Here is a 27930-nt window from a genome sequence, read left to right as displayed (position 1 = left end):
ATTTCCTATAGGAGTTACAACAGATGGGTTTAGGAAGCAGGATATTTATCCCTATTTAGGCCATTTACTTCTGTTATTTCACTCATCAGATGCATTTTCCAGATGAACAAGTTAATATTTTCACACATTTTAATTTTTGCTGTCTTTCTTATGGCAATCACACATTAGAATAACTATGAAAAGCCACCACCAAAGTTGGGTGGAGCCAAAAAGATTCATCAATCCTACAAAAAACTATCATTGGCCCAGTCTTCAAAAGTAACTGCTAAACTGTTTTGCCTGAGATGGAAAACTTAAAATTAAGTTCAAAAAGAAGAAAATCAACTATGTGTCTGATGCTTCTGGTTACCAGCCTTTTTTTCCTGATCACTCAGTAAGTCACTTCAGATCAAAAACAGTACTCAGTTTTCAAATTAATTGCCTATATCCAGTTGAAAGTACAGTTCTTTGCATTTCAGTTCCATTGTAATAAGTTAAGCCAACTTGATTTATGATATGACTCGACTTCCCAGAAAAGAATGCATCAAGAAGTTGGATTTCATTTTCAACTTGTATAAAAAATATTAACTGCAATTAACTAAAAATGGAGGGTTCCTTCTAACATGGGGTAGGCAGATACATATAGATAAGTTGCCTACTTTCCATTTGCCATGTGTAATACTAATTAGATACAATCTATTCAAATTTAAGTGAAATGTAACTTTTTGATGCATTGTATCCTGTTCTGGGAAGTTGTCACATCGTAAATCAACCTGGCACAACTTAATGGCCTATCTGAAATGTTGCAGCACAATACATCTGAAATGCAAAGAACTGTATTTTAAACTAAGTTCACTTTGTGGTTGAAATGTCTTTGGTTAGATAATAAGTGAAGAAGATATTTCTCTCTCTGCAGCAAACCCTATATACTGTGAACGCTGTTATATTTGAGTGCCAGTCATGGAAATATCACAGTTCACATTGGACTTTCAGGAATTATACATCATTATCAGAAATGCTGATTGGTGAGATCCCACTTGCCAGGATTGTGCCATCTCTCGGAGGTAGAAATTCTGATAACTACATCAAAGGGCGACATGTCTGCTGCTGTTGTCTATAGAGATTTGGCGGTTAACCAAGGCAACAACAGACATTTTGCAGCTATCTCTTCCCTAAATGGAAAGTGAGTGAGCTAGAATGATTCTTCATTATTTATTAACTGGTGAACACTTTAGACAGATCAGTGATGAAATCAGAAAATAGAGTAAACCTAATCACAGGGCAACATACACATTTCCTTGGGTTTTAGTAAGAAAACAAAACACTGAGGCAGTTTGTCCAGGCAGTTGTTAGCCTTTTTAGATCTACTGGCCAAACCTTCATGTCCAGTTCTGTGCTGAGGCAAAACTCCCATTGCCTTTCAGGGAAGTTTTGCCTGAGCGAGTGTTAAGTGAGGACTTGAGGATTTGGCCTTGCAGCAATACAGCATTTATGTGTCCAAACTGGATTTTGCTGCAACTTTATTGGTTAGTAGTTGCATAGAGACCCAAATGGCTCAGGTAAGATTAGCACAGGGATCGGCAACCTTTGGCATGTGGCTCGCCGGGGTAAGCCTCCTGGTGGGCCAGGCCGGTTTGTTTACCTGCCGTGATCGCAGGTTCGGCTGATCGCAGCTCCCACTGGCTGCAGTTTGCCGCTCCAGGCCAATGGGAGCTGCGGGAAGCGGCGCGGGCCGAGGGATGTGCTGGCCGCCACTTCCCACAGCCCCCATTGGCCTGCAGTGGTGAACCGCGGCCAGTGGGAGCCGCAATCAGCTGAACCTGTGGATGCGGCAGGTAAACAAACCGGCCTGGCCTGCCAGGGGGCTTACCCTGGCGAGCCGCATGCCAAAGGTTGCTGATCCCTGGATTAGCACTTTCAGCTGGAGGAACAATAAGCTGACCACCAAACAGTAAAATGCTGGACCACAAACTTCTCCACCTCAAAATCTCCCAAACTCATCTGTTTTCTCTGTTCAGGCTTCCACAAGTGTTTGCCAAATTTGTGCCAAAATCATGATGTACCATTACAGATTCCCAGATTGCTACAAGTACAAGTATTCATGGAGAGCTTCATTAATGATTGTTCGACTCCACAAGGATTTTATACTTTCTGCTTGGATCCACAATTTGGGATGCTTATTGTCTGATGCCTATTTGAACTTATTTGAACTCCATTGTGGACATTGAAATCAATGGGTGTCTTTCCCCTGACTTCAGTGGGCTTTGAGTCAGTCTACACAAACTGGGGCTTGTCCACACAACCATGAAATTCACAGCAATCTGGTGTATGAATCTACCATGCATTAGCCTTTCACAGACTAACTGTCTATATGGACCCTGCAGATTGATCTGCTCTTATTTGACCTTCTCTCTGTTCCTTCAAAGAGAGAGTGATTTGTGTGTGTTTCTCCAAATTTTTCAGAGACTGTCTACGTTTTGAACCACATAAAATCACAGAACAAGATAAGAATAAATATTTTATTATTTATGAACTTCAGACTCTGAAGTTAAATTGAAGATAAAAACAATTAGTCTTGGAATGAAGATGCTTCTGATGTGATAATAGAAGTCTGATCTTTTCCAAATAATTCCTTTTATTCTTACTATAAAATCCTAATTGTGGAAAAATCCAACCAAAATATCAGTTTGAGTTCCATCATCTATGCCTGGGGCTTTACTACCTTTTCTAAGTAAGAACCCTAGTCCAGTGTAAGACAGTATGCATCAGCTACCGTCTTCCCCATCTGAAGAAGAAAAACTGGGAGACAAATAATACATACAAGCTCATTGTTATTCAGGAAACAAATTGTGCCCAGAAAATCCATGGAATTGCTTCAAAGTCAAGATGTACCAACACAGGCTACTGACTGCAAGCATAGCTCCCTGTGCAAACCCAACACACTTCCCCATCCAGGCAGAACAACAAGAGTATGGATATTCCAAACAATGCCATTAGTACTGATTGTGGTGCAGCAAGAGGATCTGCACAACAATACTAGTTGCTTCCCTACCCCAACCTGGGACTGTATCAAATCCAGTATCAGATTGGGAAACACTCTTCATTTTAAAGCTAAACGTTAATGAGATGGGTTCACCATCTCCTCCACCCTCCCTTGTTTCATGCTGAACAGAGTAACCAGTCAACGATATTTGAGTTAATAATAAATCTGCAGTGTCATCCCTTCAGTTCTCTGTTATGTCTCCAAAGTGAGGGCTTCATCTGTGATCATATCACGGTTGACAGTGATTATGTTTCACAAGAAGCGGTGAATAGAGTCACTGTCAACCAGCTCTGTATTCCTGAGAAAATACAGCTGCCTCAGCCAATGTATCCAGTATTTAATACTTCATTCTCAGTGTATATGTTGTTAGTCTGTATCTGCCCATTTCCTCTACTCACAACAATACAGCTCAAAGGGACCGATTCCCCCTCAACTAGTCTCCTGGATTGCCATATCCATAGCTCATAGCAGCATTGTTTGACACTCTCCACCTTGTAATGGACACAGTGCAACAGCCAGATCGTAAATAGGCATTTCAGTCTCCTTTTAAACATACAGTATGTGGTATAAGCCTCCAAAAATGCCGATGCAATCCACACACAATGGTGGGTGAGAACCCAGTTTATTTCCCTCCTTCCAACAATTCCTATGCCACCCTCAAAAGTGCTCTCGCCTCCCTGAAATGGGACAGTCAACATCCTTCCCAATCCCATTACCACCAAAATCAGAAGTGCAGGATTAATCACAGTACAACCCTCCAAGAAAGCAGTCATCAAAAATAATTAGTACTAATCCATAAATCCTCCCTATTTCCTTTGTTCTCCCCCACTTTCCATATCATAATCCCCATTTCAACGTCAATGTAAATATATAGAAAAAGAGGTTGGAAATGCCCATCACCATAGTATCTGAGTGGCCTTACATATATTTGTTTTAATAGGTAATGGATTCCATGCAACAGGAATCATCTCTGCTCACTTTCCTGAACATTTAGACTCTTATTTGAATTGCCTGACTCCAAGCTTTGCACACTGCAAAGACCTACAAAAGGATCTCTCAAAACTGGGTGACTGGGCAACAAAATGGCAAATGAAATTCAGTGTTGATAAATGCAAAGTAATGCACATTGGAAAACATAATCCCAACTATACATATAAAATGATGGGGGTCTAAATTAGCTGTTACCATTCAAAAAAGAGATCTTGGAGTCATTGTGGATAGTTCTCTGAAAACATCACTCAATGTGCAGCGGCAGTCAAAAAAGCAAATAGAATGTTCTGAATCATTAAGAAAGGGATAGATAATATCATATTGCCTATATATAAATCCATGGTATGCTCACATCTTGAATACTGCGTGCAGATGTGGTCACCCCATCTCAAAAAAGATGTATCGGAATTGGAAAATACACCTCTACCTCGATATAACGCTGTCCTCGGGAGCCAAAAAATCTTACCACGTTATAACCTATATATATATATATATAGGTGAAACCGCGTTATATTGAACTTGCTTTGATCCACCAAAGTGCGCAGCCCCGCCCCCCCCTCCCCCGGAGCACTGCTTTACCGCGTTATATCCGAATTCGTGTTATATCGGGTCGTGTTATATCGAGGTAGTGGTGTATTCAAAAAAGGCAACAAAAATGATTAGGGGTATGGAATGGCTGCCATATGAGGAGAGCTTAATAAGACCTGGACTTTTCAGCTTGGAAAAGAGACGACTAAGGGGGGATATGATAGAGGTCTATAAAATCATGACTGGTGTGGAGAAAGTAAATAAGGAAGTGTTATTTACTCCTTCTCATAACACAAGAACTAGGGGCCACCAAATGAAATTAATAGGCATCAGGTTTAAAACAAACAAAAGGAAGTATTTTTTCACACAGTCAACCTGTGGAACTCCTTGCCAGAGGATGTTGTGAAGGCCAAGACTATAACAGGGTTCAAAAAAGAACTAGAGGATAGGTTCATCAATGGCTATTAGGGATGGTGTCCGTAGCCTCTGTTTGCCAGAAGCTGGGAATGGGCAACAGGGTATGGGTCACTTGATGATTACCTGTTCTGTTCATTCCTACTGGGGCACCTGGCATTGGCCACTGTCAGAAGACAGAAGACAGGATGCTGGGCTAGATGGACCTTTGGTCTGACCCAGTATGGCCATTCTTATATACTTAAATGGAGCTAGAGAATCCTGCCATCCTTCAGGAAACACCTCTATGTAGACGTGAGTCTTGTCATGTGACCTACAAATTCCAAAGGCCATCCACTGACAATGTCATGATCTCCCCACCAACAAACTGTGCACCTAAATCCACTGAAATATTCAGAATGAATGACACTAGTGTCCTGGGAGTGGAGAAAGAAGTGGTCACTGAGAGCCAGATCCAAACCCCTGTGTGCTCTACTGATGAAGACCAGGACCTTGAATTGGACCTGGACCTAGACAGACATCCAGTGGAAAGCACAGTTATGATATGTCCTTACCAGATCATCCTGTACTGTAGCATGTTGTATGAGAAATAACCCCGAGGAGGCCTTCATATGTCATCTTTGAGACAGCACATTTCAATGGATTGTGCTGGAGGTGCTGATAGGAATGATTCACTATAATTTGGTAATAATTTGTTGGAAAAGACTGCAATGTTTTGACCAGTCATCCTGTAGACAGAAAAAAATAATAATTTTGCCCACTGCTACAGCTAGAAGTTCAGTAGCAGTATTTGTAGGCTGTGGCATCACTTTGACAGCTAGGTGAACCAAATGATCTCAGCTGAGGGAGTGGTCACAGACCTGTAAATTAGCAGCGCCTGTTTTGCCCAGAATGAGTCTCTCACCTGCTGCAGTTCTATATCTCTGTTTCACCCAGTTACAGGAGAATCAGGGAAATTTATCCTTGTCAAGTGTTAAGTGTACAAAGAGTCATCTTATTCTTCAGCGTCATCCAATCCCTACTTCCAAAGAAATAAAAAAAGACGATGATGACAGTTAGTAATAATATTACCTAACAGAAGAGCAGGTCTGATCTTTGTAGATCTATAGTACATCCCAGCAGTTAATAGAACTTTGAGTGTTGGACAGAGGCTAAGCACACAACCCGTATCGTATGGGTTATGAAAATGATGCATCTTAAAGGTGAAAAGATTTTAGAAATTAAACTTTCATGCCGCTTGCAGACAGTAGACCATAAATTAATGAAGTGCAACTGGAAAAAGGCCTTCAGAATGAATTTGTTTTTGATCTCACAGCCTAAAGGCACATATGTTCCATCATGAATTAGAGATTTCATTTGATACACCATTTCCTTTTGAGGTAAACGTGTTAATAAATCATTGAAGTTTCAAATGAGCTCCTATTTTTAGAACTTAAAGGTATCCAAAGTAATTTTCATGCTGTATGTCACTGACCATGGATATAAAATAGCTGAAATTAGATGTTATGAAATCATTAATTCAAATTGTACTCTACAAATAGTAAGTGAATACATTTTAATGATAAATAAGCCCTTTTAATTTTGTTACTGTCACGCTTCTCTTGTGAAATTTAATTTCATCGGGAGCCTGATCCAAACTGCATCAAAGTCAATGGAAAGTCCCCCTTTGGATCAGGGCCTAGATGTTATGGTGTATTTAAACATTCTTATCTAAGTATGCATAATTAACAAATTAATTAGGTTGTCACCGTTTGACGCATCGTTTGGTGGACTATGTACAATGAGTTAGATTTGCATAATAGATCCTAGTGGAGAAGTGTGGACATAACTCCCACAGCAGTATTATTTGCACTGATTTTATTTCAGTTTAAGTTTCCAAAAGTGATTATACAGTATATATTACTACAGAATTTACTTTTAATTAAAATCAAAGTATATATTATGTAGACCTAATAGCACCTAGTTTGGGGCTGTTGCCAGTGAGGAGGTAATGACAATACAAGTCCCTTAGGATCATTGATTTCAGTGGGAACTGTTAGTACACAGCACCTCTTGGGAGAAGGCCAATAATTCCATTGTGATATTACTTCCTATAGGGTCACTACACTTTTTACTATAAAATTGTACATTTTACCTTGATAATTTGCCTCAGCTCCTGCCATATACAATTCATATTCTGCCACATTTCGTATAAGGTGACTAGCATTCAGCTGGGAGGAATGAACTAATTCAGTCAAAATTTTCTACAGCTGATGCTTTATAAGCCCCATGTGACTCAGCATAGCCTTAGAATTCAGTAACACCCCTGGGTGGAAAAATGAATGGCTTGCAATCTATCCCAATGGGCTCATTCTGCTAGCTATTAGGCTATGATAAATGCTGAGGAATTCCTTTGAAATACTTTGCAATATTCATTTCTCCCCCCTTATTAAGGCTCTTTAACACATAAGCACAGGCTACCTTTTATATACCTTTATTAATATAACATAAAGGAGTCATTCACTCAGGCATGAAAAGATCCAAAAAGACAGGGTGCAACAGAATGCCACTATTAGCATCTTGAATAACATACCAATGCTCACAACTGCATCTTCGCTATCTTCATTTTAATTCATGCCATAGAATACCATCCTGTGCTGTAAAAACAACTCCAAACATGATGTGATTAACCTTAGGGTCCCCCAGACCCTCATCTCAAAGCCCACTCGTACATGGCCTGTGCTTTCTATTCATGTTCAACCATCTGATTTCCATATCATCCTACTCGCCCTCACAAGCTGCTATTAGCATAACAGAGCTTTAGCATGACATTGATTGAAGCCAGTGCTTGCTGAATGTAGTATCAAAGCATAATTTGCCAGAAATCAAATCTAATTTACAGTGTACCATATTAAAATTTCTCAAACACTGTTTCAAGAAAACTGTCCTAGACCTCTAATCTTAATTGTTCTTCTTTATATTCTTGTCTAGTTCTCTGAAATTCGGGCAATATATTTTGTTTTAGAGCCATTGTCTTTGACTTGCGAATGTCAATTAAACAAGAGTTTTTCCACTCCATTTACTCCAACCCCGTTAATGTTACAGCTGAAACAGTGAAGGGTGTTTGGTTGATGGGCAAAACACTTGGTTTATTACATCACAACAGGTTCTTTGGACAGGTTTCCTAATGTGTTGGGTTTTTAGGTAAGTGCAACGATGTGTTATAGCAGTGCATGCTAGGGCTGAAATGAATGTATTTGATTAACATTTGTTTTAAGGCTTTATAACTTATGGTCCAATTACCAGGGAACTGAAGGGGGAGCTGAGAGACCAAGCTTCTGTTCCCAGCTCTGCCACTGACCTGCTGACTTTAAGCAGTCACTTAACTGTTCTGTGCCTCAGTTATGTAATCTGTACAATGGGGATAACGGTGACTACCCATCTTTGGAAACTGCTTCTATATCTGTGGTTGACAAGGAGCCCCCTTTCCAATAAATTCAAAAAAGCCCTAGAGTCATCTGAAAGAGGACAAGGTTGAACCAGTCCCTGCTTTAGGGCACACTCTGCACTCTGTAAAAGTAGTAGTGCTACCACTTTGGTGCCCTGAAGGTGACACTCCACCAGAATTCCTTCTGTTGTAAGTGCTAAATTTTATTATCAAGTCTCAATTATGGTTGGGCAGCCTGGCTGTGATAGGTAAATCTGTTCCAGTATTGTGAAGTCATGGTTTTCATCCTGTGAACACCATTAAAATCCGAAGTTCCCTATTAACAGAGCTGCAGTTCCACACTGCAGTGCATTGGGACAAATTGGGGCACTCTTTGATTTCCCTATAAAAAGTTTCATTACATCCTGTAGAGAGGTTACCCTGTATAGGGACATTGGAAAAGTATGGTTTAGTCATTTTAGATGCTTTTCATATGTTCCCTAAAAGTTGGCTGGAGGGGATGGTTTTGTGCTCTAATGACAAGTACCAGATCAAGGCATAGATACTATAGGCCAACTCCTGACATCATGTGATTACCTCAAAACCTCATCATTTATATATTTTTAAATTATATTTCTAGCCCTCATAACTGCAAAGAAAAGCTTGGAAACATGAGCATAATCAGTGCAACAATGTCTGCCTGAGTCTGCAGAAAGCCTGAAATGCTTGCTGTGAGGGTGTGAGCTGCCCTGTTCATCTCAATGCATGATATGCTGCGGTAGCCTTTTCAGTACCACTCTGGGAGAGGACTTTGTTTATGGCACAATAAGAATAGCACAGAAGGCCCAGCCCTCCCACTCAAGCAGGTACCCCAGCAGCTGGGGTGTAAGTACTAACCCCCATCTCCCACAATTAGCACCCTTGCCACTCATTGATGAAGGCAAGCCCTCTGCTTCTTCCAAGGGTTGGGGGACTTCTTCTGATGCTCCTGGAGGTGAAAGTCCACAATTGCCACTGCCTCTGTGAGAGATGAGTGGGATCCCTGCCGCCCTCACTCCAAGTGGGGTAAGGTGGAGTCATGGGGTAATCTTTGTGTTATATTGTCCCTTGTGCCCTGGATTGCCTTAATTCAGCCCTGCTAATCATCGGCCTTGAAATATCCATTACAACCAAATCTGAAATAGGTCTATCACATCTCTCCCTTTAAATATAGCAGACGGATTTATCTATAGTGTGCTGTGTGTGAGGGTGTTTCAGATTAATCTGGAAAAACCTGCCTGCTGTGTGTAGACATTATGGCACCTTTTGTAGAGCGAGGGTTTGCTTTCCCTTGCTATTCATCAGGTTGCTGCTCTTGCACCCTGGAAACAGTTGTGTGAATGTGCATTGGGTTCATAGAAGTATGGTGGGGAGGGAATCATGCTGCAGCTAAGGGCCCTAGGAGGCTGTAAGCTGAGTTAGAGTTTAGGGGCTGTACATCAAAGCAGTACCATCGCTGTCAATACAGAGGCCACTCAGAGATGATTGATGGAAGTTGAGGGAAATTCCAAGGCACAACCTCAATCCCTCCCTCCCCATCCCTGTCGGATAGCTAGCGACGTGCTGTGCACTAACAGGAGACACAAACTGCATTCCTCAGTGGGAGCTGGAAAATTCACACTCAGGAGTATGAGAGAGAAGGGGAGGCTCCTTGTGCTGCTCTGCACCTGGCACATAAACAGAGCAGCTGGGAATATTTGAAGTATGGTCTAGGATCCCTTGGGAGAGACCCTTTGGAAATGTAAAATACTGAGAGTCCAATCATAAAATGCCTAAGGAACACCAGTTATTTTCAAAGTGGGGAGATTTTGCTTGCCATGCGTTTTAAATGTGTCACTTCCTTTATTACCCCCTGCTTATCATACCTAAATTCAGCTGCCTTGTTTCCACCTTCCTCCTCCATTCTATCTTCATCACCTCCCATCTCCACATCATCATTTCTCTTTCACTCATTTCCCCAGCCCTTCCTCCTCTTCCTATGCTCCCCTTTCCCCTGGTCAATTCACACTACACTGCTCCATTCTCCATTGCCTTCAACTGCTCACCTCTGACAACATTTCCCCTGGTCTTGGTCTTCCATGTATCTCCTCCCTCACCACCAACTGCAGCCCTCCCTGACAGCTCTCACGTCTCTTTGGCATCACAATCCTCCCTTTGTCCCTTCTTTCCCCGTTTTCTCTCCCCTCTCCTCTTTCTGTTCTGTCTGGGATGCCTGCTCCTTCTCAACATAGATCACTGCCATCCACAGACTTTTAGCTCCTGCTGCCTTCATCTCCTTGCACTCATTGAAACCTGGACAATATCTCACACTGCCATTCTCCTTCATAGCTACTTCTCCTTCCCACGCACATTCTGCTCCCACTCATCCCTAAAGGACAACAGGGGAGACATTGGACTTTTCCTCTCCTGCCTCTGTCACTTCCAGACCCCGCCCTTCCATTCATTTTTAAAAGTGTGATGAGATGGATTGAAAAGGATGTTGGGGACATGCCAGTTCCATACCCTGGGGCTCACCACAGCAAAGCACAGTTGTCTCTAGATTTAAAGCACAACAGTGAGCTCTCTAAAGTGCAGATGGTATGGGAGTATCACTATTGGTCCAGGGGAGGCTTGAGGACAAGATTAGAACATAACCAGCTCCTACACCATAAAGGGCCGATTGTTGCCCCACATCTTTTATTGACATCAGAGCTTAAACAAATATGTGTGATTGTAATGCTTTCCTTCTTACAGCTGATGGAGGTCATACATGGAGGTGCTTGCTTTTCTGTCTTTTTTTTTTTTTTTTGTATTTACTAATTGTGTATATGCTAATTAATGAATGTCCTCTGGCATGAAAATACATCTACATAATGCTGTCTTTTCTCTTTGATATTATTCATCCATTCTTTGAGAAATCTCCCTCAATTTTACATCATGTTTTTTCTTACATTGTAGCTCCCCCGCAGTTTGTGATAAGACCACGAGACCAGATTGTAGCCCAGGGTCGAACAGTGACCTTTCCCTGTGAAACTAAAGGAAATCCCCAGCCTGCTGTTTTTTGGCAAAAGGAAGGCAGCCAGGTGAGTCCAAACCCTTCATCTGAACGCTTACCTCTTTTTTGAAATTGCACATTATTCAATATTTTAAGTCACTTAATTAACTCTCTTTCACATGCTCTATGCACGTTATAAAGAGATCTTGTCTGCTTCATTACACTCTATAAATATCCTTTAATAATGTTGTTGTTGATGCACATTTATATTGTGAAGCGCCCAGAAGCCAACTAGGGTGGGGTCCTATTGTGCTAAGTGTTGTACAGACATACAGAAAATCCCAGTCTGTATCCCTAAAAAGTTTTCAGTCTGAAACACAAGACAACAGGTGGATGGGATAAATATGGTATGGCGCTTAGGAGACAGGGTAACAAAAATAAGAGGATGTACACAATTCTTAGCCAATCAGGGACAGTAATTACAACAGGGCACCTGTGTTGTCATAATCAGGTAGTTATAGATCTAACTGCCTGATTTGCACTGACGTGTGCCACAGTGCATGCAAATGCAGGTTTTGAGCATGCAGCTGTTTGCCTCCATAAAACTAGCATGCACAATTTCTGAGGCTCATTTTGGAAAAATTTCCCCTGGGTATTTAGTGTCATTTTAATGACTGAGTTTCTGACACCACCCTGAGCCAATACTGATTTCCTTAGCTTTAGATTTGAATGTGATGCTGTCACAGATAAATCTTTGTGTAAATTTTCAGTGTTGTTGCTTTGCCAAGACTAGTTATTTCAGAAGACAGGCTGTCTCACTGTCTGGATGGTTTTCCTTTTGGTGGGTAAAGTTTGGATGTTGCAAACCATGACCCAGATTCTCTCCTGCACATGAGCTCTGCTAAGGGCAGGAGAGGAGAGCATCAGGGAGCTGGCTATTGTTACACCCATGTGAGATGCATTGCACTGGTGGAATTCTCTGCTGCCCATTTCTGGATAGTTGCTTGCCCTTTGTGGCACCTGAATTGTACAAATGGCCTAGATCTAAATAGAGACTGTAGCCCTGGATGTTAATATAATTTTTCTCCTGGAGTCAACTGGATATATTTTCATATGTAACCCTTCTGCCAGGTGGTTAATGGTAGTTAGAAGGGCCAGATTCAAAATGTCAAGAGTTCCTTTTGGAGAATATTAAAATTGACTTTAGCCCCCACCTAGAATTCTGGGAAAAATAAATAAATCCTCTTCCAGTTGCCCTACGCAGGCAGAACTTCACCACCACCACCACCCCCAAGCACTCAGGTTATGTCTACACTTATGGCAGCATGTACAGTACGTACACTGCTCTCCCACCTAGCCTGGGTATAAATAGCAGTGTAGACGGCAAGGCATGGCTTAGGCAAGTAAAGACATGCCAGAACCCTAGGGTATGTACCCTACGCAGTTCTCTTCACGCCCAAGCAGTGCCTCCCCCATCTACACTGTCCCACTGCCTACCCATTGCTGGAGCCTTTCCCCACCACAGGGAAGCACACTATAGTGTGGATACAGCCTGTTTTTCACTCTGGCGTGTAGCTACACTTGTCCTACATTCTGCCACCAATGTAGACAAGGCATTATTTTTATAGGGACATAAATTCTTGGAAAATGCAGCAATCCAGTAATATTCAAATAAAGTTTAAAGCAATCAGGAAACCTGCAGTAATCCATTCAAATCTTTCCCACCACTCTCAGTGAATAACCAGTAGCCCTAGGCAAGAGTTCTCTGATCACATCACTCCACCCACAACAAAACTCGCTCTTGGTTTGGGTCAGTGAATATTAGTAGCCCAGTGTTCTCTGCAGATGTGTGTCTGGGCCTGTTAAAGCTGATTGTCTAGTCCCACCTTGAGCTGCCACCACCTGACCTCATTGAAGTCCCATCAGTTTAGTCACTATTCCTCAGGTGTTTGCTGAGGAGTCTGCTCTGCACCATCTAATTGTGCCTTTATAACAAGAAGGTGAGTTAAGAATGGAGAAAGTCTGCATCCTGTATAAAAGCTCATCTTCTTAGAATGTTAGAATGTGGGCTGGTATGGCTGTGCACCAAGGTGTCCACAGACATCTTTATTACTGCACATATTATTTGAGGCCCCAGTCGTGCAGTCAGAAGATCTACATGAGTGGAGCCTCGGACCTGTGCAAAGGTGCACCCACACGGAACCACAATGAAATTAATGGAGCGCTGCATGGGGCACAACAGTCCAGTCACAGGATCGAGACCAGACTCAATACGCTATGTTCTCTGGGGTTGTGCAGCTACAGGAGTACATACTTGTGCAATTGTTAAGTTGTTTAAGTTGATTCTTCACTCAATTTGATTCATCTGATTATGCAACGTGTAAGGAGGCTCAGATCTAACCATCAAATACGTGGTTCTGATTCTTGCAAAGTGCAGTATTGTGGGCCTCACTAAGGAGCAAATTGTTCCAGGAGGAAAATATAATAGCATTTTGAAATTAAACCAGGAAGTGCTGATGTGCTAGCAAACATTTCAAAAAGCCTTCTTGTAGAGGGTTTTAATAACATGGTAATGTTTATGTAAAGTGGGCTTATAGTGTCACGCTTGAATCTAATAAAGTGGACATCCATCATGTTGTAATAAAGAGAAGAGCTTCTAATTAAAGTAGGGCATCATTTGCAGGATTAAAGTCATTTAGTGTAATTGAAAAGTGTTAATACTCTATTTTATCCTCTTCCATTGGTATCACTTCAAGGGTAAAAACATTTTAAGGTGAAAATGTGTCTTCTGTCTTTAATTGAATGTTATTACCTACTGATGGTACCATGTTGAAGCTGTTTAATTACAAACCTGGAAAATTAATTACAATATTGAGAACCAGATCCCGTAGGGTTAGAATGTTCTTTTTTGGCAAATAAAGGCAACATAAAAATTGATATCTTGATGTTTATAATCAAACCTTGAAACATAGCTCAATGTGATTCATTATACCCGCATGTTCTTAATTGAGCAACAATGAAATAACACAGGTTAAGCAGGTTAATGTTACCATCCTAAAATAAATTTTCCAGGATTTGAAGTAAGACATTGTTCCATTAAATAGCAGAGTCTCCACTTACTATATTTTATCATTGAAATGAAGAGTACAATACTTTGGCCACACCTAAGGTTAACATGCAGAGTATGGGGACACTGTATCTCTGAGTATTTACTCCTTGTCATTTGGACTTGCAATGCTTTCTTTGTCTCCGAGAAAATGTCCTCACTGAATTTAAAATCCTGTGGTCGGCCCATGCCAGCTGACTCAGGCACCAAAGGCTCAAGCTAAGGGGCTGTTTAATTGTGGTGTAGTCGTTCAGGTTCGGCCTGCAGCCCGAGATCTGGGACTCTTGCACCTTGCAGGTTCCTAGAGCCCAGGCTCCAGCCTGCAATTAAACAGCCTCTTAGCCTGAGCCTGGCGGGCCTGAGTCAGCCTGCACAGTCGGGCCAGACACAGGTTTTTAATTGCACCGTAGACATACCCTTAGTCAAGAAACTATCTTCCTTGCAATGCTGCTGTTCATGTTTATTGTAATATTGTGTAGAGCTAGTCAAGCTAGCCCATTCCATACAGGGAAATCTTCATCCTGGACCTGTTCCTCCATCCTGTTTCACTAAGCACAGCCAGCTGGAAGGGAGGGGAATAGTTCCCTCTGGAACGATCCTTGTGCCAACTTGTGCATCAGCAGCTGGTTCTTTGTATTTGGTAGCCTTTTCCCCCAAAGCTTGACAGCAGCACTCCAATGAAACGCAGCAGCTTAAGGCAGTGAATTTACTCTTACTAGTCTCTAGTTCCTAAACACTGTGGGCAAAATTAATCCCTGGTGTAACTCAATTACAATTAATGGACATAAAGCCATTGAAGTCAGTGGAGTTATGCCAGGGATGACTGTGGCACTCTGTGGCCCAGCATGTCACCATTAGGCCTGAATGAGCGAACAGGTTAATTGAATCCACTTACTTTATTTTACATTCTTTTAAATTCACCTCTGCGGTCAATTTATGGCAATTTATAATCCATGGGCTCTGATCCTGAAGGGTGCTAAGCCTCATCAGTTCCCACTCAAGTGTAGAATTCACTGGAGCCCAAGGCCCCTCAGGATCTGGCCCATGCTGAAGAATCAAAAAAGGATGGTCACATAATCAGAAATTAATATTTTGAATGCAACAGTGAAAATGATTATAAACCCTGATTTGTACTACCTTGTGATGCCATCTACAAATCCTCAAGATGGGTGATGAATGGCTGCAAAACTCTGCCACATCAAAATTCTCACACAAGTGGGCTTTTATGCTCATTCTTCATTCAGCGCTTGCTTACACTACAGATCCTTGACCAGTATAGCTATTCCAGCAGAGCCCCGTAATGTAGACACAGTATAAGCCGGCAGAAAGAGTTCTGCTGGCATTGTTACACCACCTCTCTGAATGACATTAGCTAAGCCGACAGAAGCACTCTTCTGTTGGCACAGTTGAATCTACATTGCCAACAAAGCCAAGTCAGGTGTGATTTTTAGGAGGTGTGATTTTTTCCAAAACTACTCAGCATTACCCTAACTTTGCTCACATGGAAGTCAATGGTAAAACTCCCATTAGCTCCATTTGGAACAGTTTTAGTCAACACTCAGCGCTTTTAAAAATCCCATCCTGCATATTTAGGCAAACTTCGAAATCTTAACTGAACTTTTCCAAACTCCCATTATTAGAAAGCCAAACAAAACTACCTTATCCTAAAGTAGTGCTTTTCTAACTATGGAGCGGGCCTCCCAAAGGAGGCATGGGAATGTGTCAAGCAAGGGGAGACCTGAGCTGTGTGCTATTTTTTCTTTTAAGAGTTCTGGCTGTCAGTCCCAGGTGGCTGGGGCTTGTGCAAAAGGGTCATGCACATCCAGGAGGTGGGGGGATAGGATACAGAGGACAGCCGGAGCCCCACCGCACAACCCCCGGGGTGACAGCTGGATCCCAAGCACTAGCTGGCTCCGGCTCTCCTTCCCATCCACATCCCTCACCTGGTAGCGGCGGGACTCCAGCTATCAGCGCCGGGGTGGCAGCAGCAGCACAGAAGTAAGGGTGGTAATGGGGTGCTAAGTCTGCTGTGAAAAGTGATATTGCATAATCACATTGCCACCCTCACTTCTGAGCTGCTGCCGGCACAGCACTACCTATACAGCTGAGTGCCCAGCCAGCAGCCTCTGGTTTCCACTCTCCCTTCAGAGCTGGACAGTGGTATATATACTTGTGAGGGGCAGGGGGAGAACATAAGCAACTATAGAAACAAAGGAGGGGCACGATCAAATAAGTGTGAGACCCACTGCCCTAGAGTACTGATCAATAGCTTACAGTAGTGTTGCTGCAGTGTTTGGGTATGTCACTGGTATTAACAATTGTAATATTTTTATAGGGGTTTGTTCAGTGCTTGTTTTATTTAAGCTGGCTCATAAATCGATAAATCATCGTGCCATAACTCTTATGGAATTAGTTAATTCAGGCAGTTTTCCTCCTTTAAGTACTGACGTCTCATCATAACTCCTAAACCCTCTCCCCTATTCCCCTTTTTCATCCCCCTCCGTCACTTTCACTAACCTGTCTTTCCCCAAGTGCTGTCTCTCACTCTTCTCAACCCTTCTTTCCTCGCATCAAAGCCACTGTCAAATGTTATCACTTTTCCCTGGAAAATTTGCCCCCAGCTGCTAAAGCCCTGGTTCCTGCCTTGATTATCTTTTTGCATTGATTACTGAATCTCCTCCACTCTATTTTCCCCAGTTCTCATCTCTCCCCCTCCAGTCCATTAAAAGGGCTTCACTAAAATAACCCACCCCCAATCTAAGTGTGCCACCCCCTCCTCAAAACTATCATCTCCTTGCTAATTTTCACATTAAATGTATACTCCTTGTCCTCACCTTCAAGGTTCCACACTGTCTGCCTCTTGTCTATGTCTCAGTTTTAATTTCCTTCTACTCCTCCTTTCACCTCCCATGCTCTGCCAACCCCTCTTTCTTTATGATCCTTTTGTGTCCTCCTGCCACTTCTGCTTCTATGCCTTGTTCATGCTGCCCCCTTTGCCAGGAACAGTATTCATTGCCAAACAATCTCACTCTGCTGTTTCAGAACACTACTCATAATTCATTCCTTTTAGATAGCTTTCTAATGTGCACTCTAGTGTTAGCTCCTCCTGATGTAACACCCAGATATGTATGTTATTAAAATAAAGTTCAGAGTTATCAAGGTACATATGAAACAAATTCAGAACTAATGAGATACATATGAAACAAATCACCCGCATGTATTTGTTGAAATTTCTTACAAACCTCAACCCCTACTGGCAACACAATTGTCTGTCATCATTCTCAATAGTGCTGTGTCTAATTTAAACTGCAAGCTTCTCCAGGCAGGGAACATTAGCTTATTATGTGTCTGTAAAGCCCTATGCACACCTATGATACTATATAAACAGTAGTGTTTTTTGATTTGTTTATACATAATGCTTGTAAAGAAAATTATTGTACCCTTGACTGAGGGAAAAGCAATATTCTTGTATTTGCACTGATGGGATTTGAATTGTCTCCACAGAATCTACTCTTTCCAAACCAGCCTCTCCAACCCAACAGTAGGTATTCAGTATCACCAACAGGCGACCTCACTATTACCAACATTCAACGATCTGATGCAGGCTACTACATCTGTCAAGCGCTGACGGTTGCTGGGAGCATTTTAGCAAAAGCTCAACTGGAAGTTACTGATGGTGAGAAATCAGGATTTCTATTGTTTGTTTTTTTTAACCAATACCACCGAAGAATTAAAATATAATTTGTAAATATAGACATGTCAGATCATGTAATTCATATTGGCAAACATATAGGATTCTACAAATTATGAATAATGCAAAAAGGACCTCGGTGCAGAGTCTTCTCCATGAACACAAAAACATGGAATACAGGTTTGCATATTATATGAAATTTTGTACCTCTTTAAAACGATCAGTGAAAAGGGAGGGATACACCAGCTCAAAATATAATTTGTGTTAAGGGACAGTGTTCAATACAGTGGAACTGAAATCTAAGATGCCCGTATTCTAATCCAGAATGAGCAATGGATGGTTTTGTAGTAAAGCACTGAATAGCAACTCAGGAAAACTCGGTTCCATTCCCAGCTCCACAACAGACTTCTCGTGTTACCTTAGGGAAGTCACTTTGAGACATATCGTCATCTCATGAAAATTGGAATAACTCCATTTAAATCTAGGGAGCTATGTCTGCGCACATCAACTGAGGACCCTGGCCCTTAGTTTCTCTGTGTCTCAAATCTCCAAATCTCAAATACTTCCTTACCCTCACAGGAGTGTTTTAAGGATAATTAATATGCGTGATGTGCTCAGATACTGCAGTGATGGGAATCCGACAGATTGACAAATACTACAACACAGTGTGATTTGTCACTAGTCATTTCCACACTTTGTTTTAGGAAAATACCTTAAATGCATTCTTTCCTACATAGCACATGTATCTCCTTTCATTTGAGCCCATGAATCCTGTTAACATCAGTATGAGTTCTGTTCATGGATCTAGGGCAGAATAATGCCTTTATATTACTAGAGAAAATGGAGCTGAAATTCCTATTTGCCTAGCAGGTCATCACATTCCCAGGCCTTATTATTCCCTATCTTAACTGACTCATTAAATATCTCCTGACAGACTTTGATGAATTTTTGCTGTTAAAACTGTTGTTACATGCACAGATCCACTATTACAGCTCCCTCAGAGACCTGCCTACATCATGAAAGTTTGAAAAGATGTCTAATTCTGAATAATCTGGCTTTTCACAAAAGCATATTCATCGCGAGTGACAGGTAGAGAGGTTCAGACACACGCTATAGAGGTTTGAGCATGAATTTAATGCCTTTTTTTTCTGTTGTTTTCCAAAAGCCGTCTATATTTTTATGACAAGGAAAGATAATTTCTTCCTTATCCTTGCATCTTTACAAGCACGCACTGCATTTCCTTAAAATAGTTTCTAGGAGATTAAAGCCTAACCTTCGCTCTGTGACCTCTTTAAGTCTTCTCTTTCTCTTACTCTCTATGACAAAATGATGCATTTTCATACAATTCAAATTTACATGTAGATTAAAAGGTCATTTAAAATTAATGGAAAGGCAGTATTTTTTAATATCTGTCCACGACGCTGTCTGATTCAATGCCATGGCTATGATTGGAATAAATAGAACATACAAACATTGGCTGATAGGACATTGAGCTGTTAATGGTTGCACCTGCTGTTGCTGCAGAGATTTACTGCAACAGGGGCCGAAAGGAGCAAGTCAGGTTCAAGGATATCAGTGATGAGAAATTCTTCCTTTAGACAGACAAGGCCTCTGGTCCTTCTTAATCTTTATTTATTTCTCTGTATGAAAAAAGAAATCAGAATTGACCTCTTCTGCATCTGCATCAGCTTATGCAGCCAGTCAACAGAAAAAGCTCATTAAGGTGTCCATAGCAAAAAGCAAACTCAGCTTGAACTAATTACATTCAAAGGTACTTAGTATTCTCCATTCCTTAAGAAAGCATTCAATGGTGCCTGTATGACTAAAGGAATGAAAAACCTGCATTCTTCAAATATCTCCCAGAACCTGAAAGTCAGGACACTCACTGTAATATAATACAAGATTATTTTATAGAAATATGAATTCATTATTGAGTTGAGGGGTGGATGAAGGTCATGAAGAATGTGCAAAAAGAGTATTTTGCAATTGTGATTGTATAAATAAAGGTACTACTGTATCAGATAATTTTTGACATTGCCTTTAGTTAGGGAATTAAGCATAAATATCTAAATATTCTTTGTCAGCTCATGCTGAGTATAGGTTATAGAAGTTAATGTTTTTAAAAGTAGAGAAATCTAATTTCAGGGTTTAAAAATATATTAAAATATAAACATTTCAAATATTAGCCATATATTTAAGCATTAGCTTTCCAGTTTTTGGCTGGTGATTTCAGTTTTACTTCATAGCCCAGAATTTTTCTGTTTGGTTAATGATTTAATAATAGTGGCAAGCCATCATTTTCATTTTGAACACATTTTTGTTTGATCCCAGAGTAATTTGGATTCAATTGAAATTCCAATACAGAATGAAAACATATGTCATGTGCAGAAAAACAAGTGCTTAATTATACCATATATAGCAGTGTTTCAGTTGTTACATTTTTGCACTTAGACGTCTTCACTGGAAATATTTTTAACTCAAGTGTTCCTATGAGAAAAGATTACTTGCTGTGATGAAATGTGCTGAGTTGAGTGATAATTTTGCTGATTATGGACTGTGCTGAGAGCTTGCAATATATTTGAAATTCAAATCTTGTACTATCTTGAAAGATCATCACATAAATCCAGAGTCTAACTCACATCTGGAAAAGTAACATAATTTAAAAAAAAAAAATGAGACACTCTTTGCAATCTTTCAAAAGCAAAGGTAAGCATGCAGCTCACAGTCTTATAACAGCAGGTCATGCAAATAAACTAAAAGCTTCCATTTAACTGTGTGTCTGTGTGATATAGAGAGAATAATTCACAATTAGTAATTTATTCCATAAATTTAGCCTCTTTTTTTGTGCACAGAATATTCAGAAGTAAATTTCAATTTCCTCTAATCAATTCATTATTTATATTTATTGATTGATCTTTTTGGCCACTGTGTATGTTTTTTTACTCTATGGATTAGTCACAAATTGTTCTCTGTAAGTATCCAGCTCTCTCTACTTGAAATTCAAGTTGTATTGCTTAGTTGTGACTGGTCAGATAAGGCACATGATCTTGTTTCCATCACTAGATTACATGCGTATGTGAATGCTTGCAGATACTCATTTTAAATTCAGTTTTCATGACTGTGTGCACGTTGAAGTTCACTTTTCATGAATATTCATACCAGTATAGCTCAATCACACACGTTTGTAGAAAATGAACACAAAATGGTTTGAGCTTGGACAAAACAAATTCACCTAAAAATTAGAGCAACCATTCATGGACCTTTTACTGTATTTGTCCATTTTTGAGATAGATAGACCCTCATGCATATACAAACATCTTTCCAAAGTGCTGCTCAAGTGTTGGTTCCTGATTCACTGAGAGACCTATATCATGGGAATCCTGTTTATATATTTAAATAACTGACAAAAACAGGAGAATTTAGAAACATTTTACAGAAGATTTACAAGTCATAGAAGTGAAGACAATACAGTTGTTCACAGATCACTGGAAATCCTAAGTGTTCATTTAACCTTTAGCCTTAGTGTCATGGAAACCTGTAGTAGTCTTTCACCCATAACACCCTTGAAAATGAAGATTCCTTCTGGCCAGGAGACTTTCAATTACTTTATTGATCAAACCCATTTAAAAGATTATGAGCTACTCATTTGGGCAGTAAAAAAACTAATTAGATGCCAAAGAGCAATATCTAAAAAACAATAAGCTTTTAAAATACCTATATTGCTACCCATAAAATAAGGCAATGAGTTGCTACAAATAACTAAAGACGTATAGTTCTCAACCTAAGCAATTATATGTTTTCATTCTTTTAATCTATACCTATTCCCCTAGAAAACTGAAAACTCATTGATCTGCATTAAATGTAAATGAAAACTTATGTGGCCTAGTTGTCACCTGAATATATTTTTGCTGTAGATATAGTACTTTGATGGGCCATACACATGTTTCTTTAATTACAGCATAAAATTGAGATTGAGTTTTTATTTCTTAAAATGACAGGGCAGTACTCTCTCTTCAACAGTTGTGTGTAACTGTGCTTAACCCTAGTGAGATGTAAACATGTGCTTTGAGGTGAAAATACATCCCATTGTGTTTTTCTTGTGTCCTACTGGTTCCTGTGTAATAGCTGAATTCAGTGTATGGTATTTCAGAATTTCCAAGGCAGTTTTCATTTCCTGTGACAAATGTTCTAAATTAGCTTTCAATGCACACTTTAAATTTTTAGTTACAATAAGTTTGTTGAAATCACAGCCCAAGGTATTATTACAGCAAGTAGATTCATCAGCCTTATTTCCCAGATTAAGAGAAGGTTTTAGGGTGGTTGCGATGTTACAGTTCCAAAAACAAACATTTTGAATAAAAAAACAGATGCTTACATCAGCCCTCCTCTTTCCTATATATTAAACAGTATGCCGAAAGCACTTTGGAGCCTTGACAATGCTGTGGGCTCATGTCTTGAACAGTTCAACACAATACAAGCCACATTTCTTTAAGACACACTTCAATTTATTTTGGTTTCATTCAAAGGCATGTATGTATACTAAATACATTGGGCCAGATCCTCAGCTGGAGTAAACTGATGTAACTCAATTGACATCAGTTGAGCTATGCGAACCAACACTAGCTCAGGAGCTAATCCTGTTTATCAGAATATTTTCATTCAGATGCCAAACATACTATTCAGAGATTTAAAGTTATAACAGTATGGAAGCTAAACATCTGAGAACTGTTTCTCAATTCTGTTAGACTGGTGTTGTGACGGTATAACTCCATTTCCATTAATGAAGAATCCAGCTCCTTGTTTATTTTACTCTCTCTCTCTCTCCATAAACAAGTCTTATAGAAACAACAAAGCTATGTTTTTCTCCTTCACAGATGGCATGGAATAGGTTCAACATCAGAATTATTTATGAAAAAATTTTCTTGCAAGAAAATTTAACATGAGCATTTACCTCATCTTCACGATATCCCACTGGTAGCAGAATAAGGCTCAGATGCAGCTAGGCACTCACTAGTTAAGAATCTTTTATGAACTATTTTAAGCATGCAAATGTAAAATATTAGAATAATAACAGAGTTCATGGTTTCAAAAGGTGATAACATGATTTGATAGGTAAACAGACAGCTTGATTAAATCTGAACTGTTCCTCACTGAAGAGCATGATGCAATCAGTTAGATCAGTTAGGGAAAGATTTTGTGTTATTGTTAGATGTTATTTCCTAATGATGAACATTTGCACATTGAACATGAATGGGAAACATGATCAAATGCACACTTTTAACTAACCGTTATGGTTGGTAGACAACTGTCTTAGCTTTTATCTAAGGCCCTGATTCAGGAGACCATCTGTTTTCAGGAAAGCATTTAAACATATGCTTAACTTTGAAACCAATGAGATTGAAACACCTGCTTAAACTTAAGCATGTGCTCTAGGGTGCTGGAACAATTTGTATAGTGGGGTGCTGAGAGCCATTGAATCAAAATGTAAACCTGATATTACGATAGAAACTACTTTAAGCCAAAAGGCGCTGCTGCCATAGGCACCATCTTTCTGAGTGTGTTCGACCCCCTGCCCTCATTCCACCCTTTCCCCTAAGTCCTCACCCCGCCTCACCTCTTCCCATCCCTTCTCTGCCCTGACCCGCCTCTTCCTGCCCCCACTCCACCCCCTCTCCTGAGTGGCCCCACCTTCACTCCGCCCCCAACCCCCCAGTGCCTCCTGCCCACTGCTGAATAGGTGATTGCTGCAGGTGGGAGGCACTGGGAGTGGGGGGAGGAACTGATTGGGGAAGGTTGCTGGTGGATGTTGAGCACCCACTAGTTTTTTTTCCATAGGGTGTTCTAGCCTCGGAACACCCATGTAGTCAGCACCTATGCATGTGCTTGAGTGCTTTCCTGAACCAGGGCCTTACCTATTAGCTAATCTTAAGCAATGCCTACACTGCAATAAAAACCAACCGCGGCTGGCCTGTGTCTGGTGACTCCTGCTTGCAGGGCTCAGGCTGCAGGACTATACAATATTGCAGTGTAGACATACCTTTACTCAAATAAGTGTGATAAGCTTTCAATGTTTGTTAATAGCAAACTCACATCTAGGTACCATTTCATTGTAACTAAGCACAACCCTTTTAAATATGTCAATCCTCTCAGTTGTTGGTGCATGAATGCATAGTGAGCATTGCAGAAATTAGCATTTTCAACCTCCCTGGATATCGTATACGATTTTCTTAAAATCTATATTCTGTTATACCAGATACTAACTGCTAAACATGATTTTTAAAAGTAGAGAGGTTCAGTAATTGTTGTGTTTTCATTTAGTTTTGACAGATAGGCCTCCACCCATCATTCTCCAAGGTCCAGCCAATCAGACGTTGGCAGTAGATGGGACAGCTTTGTTGAAGTGTAAGGCCACTGGTGACCCACTTCCTGTTATTAGTTGGTTAAAAGAAGGATTCACGTTCCTGGGCAGAGATCCTAGAACATCAATACAGGAGCAGGGGACCTTGCAGATTAAAAGTCTACGGGTGAGTACTAATACGAATGAATCTTTGTTGGGGCTGGGTCATTACTGAGCTGGTGAGGAGCCCCCATCAACAGTTAGGCATCCTTATCTTCAAAGTTGACATGTGTCCCTCCATTTAGAATAATGCCTTTCAACAACAAGCTTTCATTGAGCAAAATTCTCTGCTAGAGAAATGAAAAAGGGAGATATGATTTAACGTTTCTGTAGAGGCTTCAGGTAACACATTAGGATATAGACAAAATGTGTTAGAACATATTACCCAGCAGTGGGGGCTGGTCGAGCTTCACTCGATGCAGGAGATGGGAGGGGGGACTAGTCACCATCTCCATCTCATTTGATCCTGAGGCTGGATGCCAGTTCATTCAAAGTTGCAAATCTGAGCAGCCTCATTTGTTGCAGCTGATAATTGTCTCCGTGGAGCTGTTACTGCAACCAGGGATTCCTAGGGCTTTGGCTACTCCCTCCCTTACCAGATCCACTACACGAGGGACTGGGAGAGGGAGATACCCTGGAGCTGGCTACGCTAGTTCTGTCCTATGTGTGTTGGTGTTTCCCCTGCTGCTTGGTTAGGGCAATATTTCATCCCTCTTTGGCACAGGGCATGGAACACTGTCTGGCCAGTGTGGTTTTGAGGTATCTGAAAATCAGATGCCCTGAATTTTAGAAGGGTGGAATTCAGATAGGGAGAAGAGACAAAATGGAAAGTTGTCAATGTGAAATTTGAATGAAATAAAATTCTGGTTCCCTTGATCGCCTCTCGTCAAACATTTTAAATGAATTTTTAGCTAAAATAAAATAAAATAAAAACACCATATATTTGAAGCATGTTTATTTTCCAAAGAGGATTTAGAATTTAGTTAATAGGCCATTTTCCTATATAATTGGGTCCATTCCTGTAGTCTTGCCTGTGCTCCTTACACGTGCAGATTGTCACACTGAAATCATTGGCACTCCTTTCTTAAATAAAGGAGGCCTGTGTTCAAAATCTGCTGGTTATTAGCTGGGTACAAGGCTTTGTAAGAAAGCAAAATAAAACAAAATAAATAATCGTGAATGAAGAGACAAAGTGTAGTTTTGTGTGCATACACAGGCTCAATTCTGGAATCAGATACATGTGGCAGATCTAAGTTATGCCACTTGCAGTGGTCCCAGCATGTACTATGTGCTCCAGCCTGTCCCTTCCCCACTCGGGTAATGCCCTCTGTGGGAAGTGACAGGAGCCAAGTGGCATGGGGTAATTCTCAGTCGCTCATTTAAAGTAGCTTTCTGGCTGCTTTATGCTGCTGTGCAGATCATGGATAGAGGACTGATTCTTTGATATATCTATACTCTCACAGAGTGGTTGCCATTCAAAAGGCAAAAGTTACCAATAATTTAACACATTGATATCTGAGATAACACTATTATGTCTTATTTAGAGTACAAACAAAATCTGCAATACCTTGTTAGTAAATGTTATCTTGCTAATGACAACCTCTGTATAGATGTATGTATTTATGTATAAAGTATAGAGATACTCATTATAGATATCCAACTATGTAATACATATGATGCAGAAAGGTAAATATAGTTATAGTATACATTAGTTGTTTAAAAACAATTTTAGGAAATATTTAATTTCATCAGCACTAATGCTTGTACTTAGTTTTATCAAGATAATCTGCAGAACTGTAAAGAACAAGAAATGAGCAGCCGTTTAGTTTTCTGCCAACATCTCATCAGTGATCGTAAATGAATTGTTAACCTCCTTGGAACAAAATGGAATTTATTACAAAATTTATGCTAGCTTTCCTTGAGTAAACAATTTATCCTCCCTCTCTGGGCTAAAGGCGGGCTTGGGCCATGAAGGTTAATGCATTTTTACTGTAGAGCTGGATTAAACAGTGCGGTTGAATAGTCAAGATTCCCCAGTAGTGTTAGAAAGCAGCAATTAAAGGTGGGAGCTTGGTGATTTCAAACAAACTTTCAGAGCATTGATGATGGTCTTCTGTGGAGTGTCCATGAGGCAGAAGCTCATGGGATGCCTGCCTGCATGCGGTTATGCAAACAGTAAAATACTTGTTGAATCGTGCCAGCACATTAATGTCTTTGTTAGAGGCACGTGATCTCTAAAGGAGAAAAGAAATACCGGCAGGGTAAAGGAAAATCTGGCATTAAGTGTGACTTTAAAAGACATGGAGCTTTTATTGATCCTTGAGTGGCTCATTCTTTAATACCCATTTTCCTTTAAGGCTCAGAAAGATACTCCTTAAACCTTCCCAATGCAGTAACATGCATTATTTGAATCAGACACACTGGGAAGAAAGACTCAACACCATAAATTGGTTTAAACTAGGGTTGTTGATTAATTGCAGTTAACTCATGCAATTAACTAAAAAAAATTGATCATGATTAAAAAAATTTATCGTGATTAATCATAGTTTTAATTGCACTGTTGAACAATAGAATCCCAATAGAATTTTATTACATATTTTTGGATGTTTTTCTACATTTTCAAATATATTGACTTGAATTACCGAACAGAATACAAAGTGTACAGTGCTCACTTTATATTATTATTATTGATTACAAATATTTGCACTCTAAAAAAGATAAACAAAATAAATAGTATTTTTCAATTCACCTCAGACAAGTACGGAAGTGCAATCTCGTTATTGTGAAAGTGCAACTTACAAATATAGATTTTTTTTGTTATATAACTGCACTCAAAAAGAAAAGAGTGTAAAACTTTAGAGCATACAAGTCCAGTGAGTCCTACTTCTTGTTCAGCCAACTGCTAAGACAAACAAGTTTGTTTACATTTATAGGAGATAATGCTGCCCACTTCTTATTTACAATTCCATCTGAAAGTGAGAACAGGTGTTTGCATGGCACTTTTGTAGCCGGCATTGCAAGGTATTTATGTGCCAACTATGATAAATATTTGTATGTTCCTTTATGCTTCAGCCACCATTCCAGAGGACATGCTTCCATGCTGATGATGCTCGTTAAAAAAATTATGTATTAATTAAATTTATGTCTGAACTCCTTGGGGGAGAATTGTATGTCTCCTGGTCTGTTTTACCCCCATTCTGCCATATATTTCATGTTATTGTAGTCTTGGATGATGACCCAGCACGTTAGATTTAAGAACACTTTCACTGCAGATTTGACAAAACACAAAGAAGGTACCAATGTGAGATTTCTAAAGATAGATACAGCACTTGGTTTAAGAATCTGAAATGCCTTCCAAAATCT

The 27930-nt window shown here is 40.2% G+C and overlaps 1 protein-coding gene across 19 annotated transcripts in view; it reads left to right on the top strand.

The window, feature by feature from the left end:
• Positions 1–27930, top strand: part of ROBO2 (roundabout guidance receptor 2) — a 615358-nt gene that overhangs the window by 467509 nt on the left and 119919 nt on the right. For all 19 annotated transcript variants that reach the window (XM_034792420.1, XM_034792471.1, XM_034792534.1 and 16 more), the window contains 3 exons: positions 11337–11461; positions 17984–18155; positions 24489–24694. In XM_034792420.1, coding sequence (XP_034648311.1) covers positions 11337–11461; positions 17984–18155; positions 24489–24694 — 503 coding nt within the window. The remainder of the gene's footprint in view (positions 1–11336; positions 11462–17983; positions 18156–24488; positions 24695–27930) is intronic.

The sequence above is a fragment of the Trachemys scripta genome, chromosome 1 (assembly GCF_013100865.1).
Source record: "Trachemys scripta elegans isolate TJP31775 chromosome 1, CAS_Tse_1.0, whole genome shotgun sequence".
NCBI classification, from domain to species: Eukaryota; Metazoa; Chordata; order Testudines; family Emydidae; genus Trachemys; species Trachemys scripta.
Note: the sequence above shows the minus strand (reverse complement) of the source record. Positions and strands in the feature narration are given on the sequence as shown.